The sequence below is a fragment of the Triticum dicoccoides genome, chromosome 3A, assembly GCF_002162155.2.
Source record: "Triticum dicoccoides isolate Atlit2015 ecotype Zavitan chromosome 3A, WEW_v2.0, whole genome shotgun sequence".
In the NCBI taxonomy this organism is placed as follows: domain Eukaryota; kingdom Viridiplantae; phylum Streptophyta; class Magnoliopsida; order Poales; family Poaceae; genus Triticum; species Triticum dicoccoides.
Genome location: NC_041384.1, coordinates 344341015 through 344348089, shown reverse-complemented (window position 1 = coordinate 344348089; position 7075 = coordinate 344341015). Strand labels below are relative to the sequence as shown.

Genomic DNA, 7075 nt, shown 5'->3' with positions numbered 1-7075 from the left:
AGTTAGCATATGTCCAGTTTCAAATGCTATCTTTGGTTGTTCGTAGTATGCCTTGTTTATTCCAGTTATTCACAACGTGATGTTTTATATGTGCAAGTATGAACTGTGCAGTTCAATTTCATCAATACCAGTTTCAACAATATCATTATGAATGACTACATTTTGGTTCCTGCATCTTGTAGTTAACACGCATTTTCATTTTTAGTTAACAATAACAATTGTACTTAGACCGGCACAATACCAATTTGAATGACTATGTTTGCTTGTTGTTAACTGTTAGGCATGTTGCAGTTAACACATCTTTCCACTTGTTTTGCTTTACTAGCGTGCTTAAATCTGCACACTGAATCTATCTTTTGGAGATTATTTTGTCTGCCATGGATAATTTTGGTTGATGTTTAGCCTGTTATGCTTAACATGCCTCTCGATGTATCTACACAGGACAATTTTGTGAACGACTGTTGAATTCCATTGAGATTAGTTTCACCCCATGGCTTATATATACTCATTGTTTAGGATATCGGTAGCTAGTACCATATAGGCCAGGGGCTGATAAGGGACTAATCGGTGAATCAGACTTTTAACTGAATATATATATGTAACCCATTTATCGTTAGGTTAACTAGGGCAATATGTAATATATCCGAGGCTACATAGCAACATGCATTGTATTTAATGTCTAAATATGCAATCCTAAACTACATAGCAACAAGGAAGAATGTTACCTTAATTTTCTGATAATGTCTAGATATACGTAGAAGAACAGTAGCATCAACAACAACAACGCAATCTTGTTTGAATACTCAAGAGGTTAGAGTTAGTTTCTACCTCATGACCAACCCTAAACTAACTCCATCCAAAAAGGTGTCTGTGAGTTTTTTTTTCCAGCCACAATTGCACCTTACATACACATACCTACCCGTCCCATTTAAACCGGGCGGCACACACGGTCGCTTGCTGCGGTGCCGAATCTCATTAAATAATTCATTGAATGGCGCTGTCGAGCTGAGCACTTGAGAGCCCCCGCAGCCGCAGTACGACTCCAAAGCTGCAACTACCTTTTTGAACTCCTCGCGAGTCACCCACCGGCCAATACCGAGACCAACCTGAGAGGGAGAGGAGAGGGAGAGATGGTTGGGGGAGGAGGGGGAGGGGCGCTGCGGCGGGTGGGCAAGTACGAGGTGGGGCGGACCATCGGGGAGGGGACGTTCGCCAAGGTCAAGTTCGCGCAGAACACGGAGACAGGGGAGAGCGTCGCCATGAAGGTGCTCGATCGCTCCTCCATCCTCAAGCACAAGATGGTGGATCAGGTGAGGAGGGTTTCAGTTTTCTGCTTCGATTAGATTCCATCTCTTGGTTGGAGGTAATTAGAAAGTGGGAATCGGAATTTAGGGGTTCTTGGGGGTAATTAGAGCTAGGGAATGACAATTGAAGGGGCAGGAGACTTCAAATCTTTTGTTTGGTTGGGAGGATTGGGAATTCATAAGGGAATAGTCATGAGACTTGAGACTCCAACTCCCATCGTTTTATTAACGGTGGAGGCGTGAGTTTGTATCCTCTATGAACGTTGTTTGTCTTGCGGCGGTTGCTTTAGCAAAACATTTTATATATATACTCCCTCCGTCCGCGAATAAGTGTACATCTAGCTTTTGTCTTAAGTCAAAGTTTTAATACTTTGACCACCTTTCTAGGAAAGAGTAAAAGCATTTATGGCACCAAATTAGTATCACTGGATTCGTTTTGAAATGTACTTTCATAATATATCAATTTGATGTCATATATGTTACTACTATTTTCTATAAAGTTGGTCAAAAATTTAAAACTTTGACTTAGAGCAAAAGCTAGATGTACACTTATTCGCGGACGGAGGGAGTATATATAAAGCGGGGCGAAAGCATATTTCGGTAAGTGGGAAGGGAATTGTTTTAGTAAGTCAATCTTAACCATTCATCATAACTTACATTAACTTCCCTTGTCTGGTCCCTGGTCAATTCAACCAAAAAAGAGAATACAGTTTCTCCTCAAATTCTCGTACATAATTCCTATCACGTGCCAAACAGAGGATTGGGAATAAAATGACTCATCCCATGTCTAGTCTCAGTACAACTCCCTACTCTAAACTCCCATTCCCCTTCCCAAATATTGCCAAACATGCTGTAAGATAAAGGCACCCGTTTGATTGGAGGGAATATGAGTTTAGGAGGGATTGGGTGTTGAAGTTTAGAGTTCAACTCCCTCGATTTTATTAACAGGGGAGGGGGTGAGAATTTATTTACACAGAACATTCCGTCCCTTCATCATAACTTATATTGCCATCTCTCGGCTAAGTCCCCACGAATTCCCCCTAACCAAACGAGGGAATAAACACCTCTCTTAAATTCCCACGTGTAATACTCATCCAATACCAAACAAGGGACTATGAATAAAATAAAACTTCCCATGTCTAATCTCATCACAACTCCCCCACCCCCCTCTAAATTCCCATTCCCAGTCCCGACCCGAAAGTTACCAAACACGCTAGGGAATGGGAATTTAGGGGTTATGAGATATAAAGTCACCAGTTTGGTTGGAGGGAATGGGAATTCACGAAGAATTGGGCGTGGGAGTTCTGTTTTGTCTGGATTGGGTTTGTTGGCCAACAATTTGGTGCTCTCTGCCTCTGTCTTTCCTTCCAAATGCTCTTGGAGTGAATGACTCGTGGGCACATCTATTTTGACTTTTAATCCGCAATCAGTAGTTTCTACGAATTGGTTGGTGTTTGCCTTGCTAGAAAGCAGTGGACGGAGGAGATGTTCAATCTGACCATAGCCGGTCCTTATATTCTCTGGCTGAGGAGTTCCTTCCAGATTTGTCAAGGGTTTGAGGCATTTCATTTAACTCTTTTCCTGGTAAACTTCGATGCATTTTTGGTTTGCTCATCTATTTTCATATTTTGGTGTCCACGTGCATGGAAACATTTCTCCCCACCTTTTTATTGTAATGGTCCTAAGTTTGTGATTATGAGGAGGAAAACAGTATTAGCTGCATAAGTTAATTGAATGAGCACCATTTATTTTATGAGGGTGAGATTTAATCTCACATGATTATTGTATGCAGATCAAGAGAGAGATATCCATAATGAAGCTTGTGAGGCATCCCAATGTGGTCAGATTACATGAGGTACGATACCTGCTTCTTTCTGATAGCTGTTTGAATTGTTGATCTTTTTTTCCGTTGTATTTCTTTGAGTACCAGCAGGGTCATTACGTGCTATTCTGTTATGTGCAGGTTTTGGCGAGCCGAAAGAAGATATTTATAATCTTGGAGTTCATCACTGGTGGTGAACTATTTGACAAAATTGTAAGACCCCACTCTTCTCAGTGATACTTCTCATTGTCACTTTGTCAGTCTTGACTTCAAATCGACCTATGAAAATTGAACTAACTCTTAGGTGTGTTGCTTGGATTTCTCTGGCTCGGTCCTTCTGGGATGTACAAACATGATTTTTGAAACTTCATTCTATTGTTTCTGAGCATTTTGCTTAAGTAAGAAGTATGTGTAGAAAGGGGTGAAATACCTTGAATTATTAAACACTAGCAAGACGACACATTTTCCCCCTAGGTTGTCCACGTTTTGGGTATTTGCTAGAATGCATGTGGTTATATGCTGCTCATGATGATGGTTACTTCTGTTACTTAAATTTGAATCGGGTCACTTAGTGTCTTCACTTCATCTATTTGCTAAGATTGTTGATGTGAATGGGAACCTAACAGCTCTATAAAACAACAATTTTCAGATTCGTCATGGGAGACTCAGTGAAGCGGATGCACGTAAATACTTTCAGCAGCTTATTGATGGTGTTGATTTTTGCCACAGCAAAGGAGTCTACCATCGAGATCTAAAGGTGGTCATTGAAAGTGAAAAATGAGGTGTTCTGTAGTTCAGAATTTGTGGGCCTGTTGGACTTATTCTGCATGTTGTATGCAGCCTGAAAATCTTCTCCTTGATTCCCAAGGAAATCTTAAAATTTCAGACTTTGGACTCAGTGCATGGCCTGCACAGGTGTATACCTTTCTGAAGTTCTGTAGATGCATAATGCATTACTCATTTTAGTTTGATTCTTGACTTGCTTAGTTGGTCACATGCAGGGAGCTGCCCTTCTACGTACTACCTGTGGAACCCCAAACTATGTTGCCCCAGAGGTACTTCATCTGACTAACATGGTTTGAGTTCTCTAGTTAGACATCACTAAACCTGTCCACTGCAAGAAAGCAGTGGATTTAAGATTTACCTTTACTACTACTACCTCTACCGAAATATAAGGCATTTTTAGTAAATTTTGTTGGTTTGGATATCAAATCCTACTAGGTACTTGGTGAAGTCCCTTTATCATGGATTTGCTGTCTTTCTTTCAAGCTTTGAGTCTGAATGCATTGAAAGTTAGAAATATATGTACTCCTGGGAGTATGTACTCCCACATTCAAATATACCTCTTAAACAAATGTATTATACCTCTTTATCATTCTGAATATACCTCAATACAAGTTTCACGAAAAAATATCGTCGAAGCCCTTAATTTATGCAGTATACTGTTTTTATGTATAAAAATGCAGTTTACGTGTAAAAAAATATAAAATATGTGGTCTCAAATGTAACTTTTCATGGAACTCACTCTGGGGTATCTAGTACTCCCTCTGTAAACTAATATAAGAGTGTTTAGATCACTAAAGTAGTGATCTAAACGCTCTTATATTAGTGTACGAAGGGAGTAATTATCAATGAATTACACCCAAAATGACAGAGGTATAACAACTTCATCTATGTGGTATATAAGGAGGGGGAGCACACACACACCCACGCACAATTGCGCGCGTGCACACACTAAGCTCCGCCAGTAGTTAGTCCTGGTCTCCTGGAGGCCGCCCGCCCCTTCTCTAGCCCATGAATCTGCCTCCGCTTGGATGGTGTCGAGCAGCGAAGTGATGTTGGGCCTCTCACCATTGAAGACATCGGCGTTTCTCTGCTTTACCGAAAAAGGCTTTCGCCCCGCTTTATATATAAAGCAACAACCGACCACAATCTGATACAAACACACGCCACCTCAACTCACGCACAACACCCAAGGCTGGATACATAGGCACTAGGCGCAGCAACACCACACCCAGCCACTACAAGAGCTACCAGGGTCCTCCACCGTGAACATGCCACCGCGAGGAGACGAAGCTGCAGACGATGAACCGTGAGCTCCAAGGCGGCGCCTTCAGGAAGGTTACGACACCAGAGTGCCGCCACCGCTCAAACCGAGGGTCAGGGTTTCCCCTGGAGGAACACGACGGGCAATGAGGACCGTGGTGACGCCTTCAAGAAGGGGACGAACTCGCCGCCGCCGGCCTGCCCGAAGACAGCGGGTTTTCACCCCGGCCCACGCTCACTGCCCTCGGCATAGGTACGGAAGCCGCACCACCACCACCGATCGTCATCCCCGGCCACCATGCCGCCCACACGACCATGGCCACCGGGCAACACCTGAGCCACGGCCTCCGCCCACGAGCACCGGGCTTCCACCACCAGAGACGCCGCCCTGGCATCCAAGACCACCCCACCTCCTTCCACACGGACCATCGAAGCTGCCGCCAGAAAGGCGCGCCCTTTGGGCAAGAATGGGACCCAACCGGTCGGAACAGGACAGGGGGAAGCCACCGGCGGCTGTCGGGCACGCCGCAGCCACCTCGCCATTTCTTGAACCGGGGCTAGGCCACCATCGCCACCCCTGGCAACAGCAAGACCTGGAGGCACCTTTGCCAACCCCCCGGAGCGCCCCTGCCACCATGGCCAGCCAAAGACGAAGAGCATCGAGCCATCGTGCTCCACCCTCCGGGCCCGCCTCCAACCGCAGCTCCAAGCACCCCAAGCATCAGGTAGGGGGGGGGGGCAACCGCCGCTACTGCGCGGGCAGCCCAACCAGCCGACATGGCTCTGGTCGAGGCGGCCGCCCGCAGCCCAAGCCTCCCGAGGCCCACGCCGCTGAGACGCCAGATCTGGCCGAGCCGCCTCCAAAGACGCAACCGCCGTCCCCGACCACCATTACACGCCACCATCTCCCACCTCCACCAGGCAGGAAGGCCCCGGCAAAGGTGGCCGCCCGCAGACAGCTCCGACCGAGGCACCACATCCAAACCCCAGGCACGGCCACCTCGTCGCAGCCCACCGCGCCACCCGCAGAGCCGCCGCTGCGCTGCGTCCCGCGCTCCCCAGCGCCCTGATCCGACCGTGCTGGCCCGCGCCAGCCGCACAAGGGGGTGAGAATCCCCGCCACCGCCGGCGCCTGCCGGGCTTCGCTTGGGCACGCCCTCTGGCGGCGGTGGGAGAGGGGAGGGGAGGTGGAGAGGCGGCCGACGGCTAGGGTTCCTCCCCTGCCGCCCGCGGGGGCACTAGAGGAGGGGGGGGGGGTGAGAACTTTGCCAGCTAGCTCATTTCTCTGCTCTCAAACCCACCATGCTGTCAACATTGTCAATGAGGATAAGCCCTTCCTTAGCAACGGTGAAATGGGGTCAATGGCCGACTACCCCACCAGTCAATGAAATTGTCTTCAAAACAACCAACATGAGATGATTGTTATATTTTAATTTAGTGTTCCATTGTCCAATTTTGAAGTTTGAACTTGTACCATTGCACAGTTATCTAGTTATACTTAAGTTGACTCACAAATGATTGGGTTGCTAATCTTTTAGAAACATGCAACTAGTACCTATCGTGGCGGCATGCATGCGGCATCCTTTGTGACAAGGTCACACAAAAGCTAAAAGGTAAGTTCTATAGGACGATGATCAGACCTGTGATGCTATTTGGAGCTGAGTGTTGGCCTACTAAGAGACCACACATCCAACAAATGAGTGTCACTGAGATGCGCATGCTAAGGTGGATGTGCGGCCGTACAATAAGGGGCCGAATTAGGAATGAGGGAATATGTAATAAGGTAGGGGTGGCACCGATTGAAGAGAAGCTTGTTCAACACCGACCAAGGTAGTTTGGACATATCCAACGGAGGCTTGCAGAAGCACCAGTGAATAGCTGTATTTCTAAAGAGTAGCGAAAA

At 46.4% G+C, this 7075-nt stretch overlaps 1 protein-coding gene across 4 annotated transcripts in view; it reads left to right on the top strand.

Moving 5' to 3' along the window:
* The first annotated feature begins 959 nt into the window (after positions 1-959).
* The window catches only part of LOC119268158 (CBL-interacting protein kinase 8-like), a 23540-nt gene continuing 17424 nt past the window's right edge, over positions 960-7075 (top strand). Inside the window, exons 1-6 of one of the 4 annotated variants that reach the window (XM_037549691.1) lie at positions 960-1310; positions 3097-3159; positions 3268-3339; positions 3776-3883; positions 3967-4041; positions 4128-4181. In XM_037549691.1, coding sequence (XP_037405588.1) covers positions 1131-1310; positions 3097-3159; positions 3268-3339; positions 3776-3883; positions 3967-4041; positions 4128-4181 — 552 coding nt within the window. In that variant the 5' untranslated portion in view covers positions 960-1130. Of the gene's footprint in view, positions 1311-2654; positions 2889-3096; positions 3160-3267; positions 3340-3775; positions 3884-3966; positions 4042-4127; positions 4182-7075 lie in introns of those variants that run through there. The other 3 variants (XM_037549689.1, XM_037549688.1, XM_037549690.1) reach the window with 3 other exon arrangements.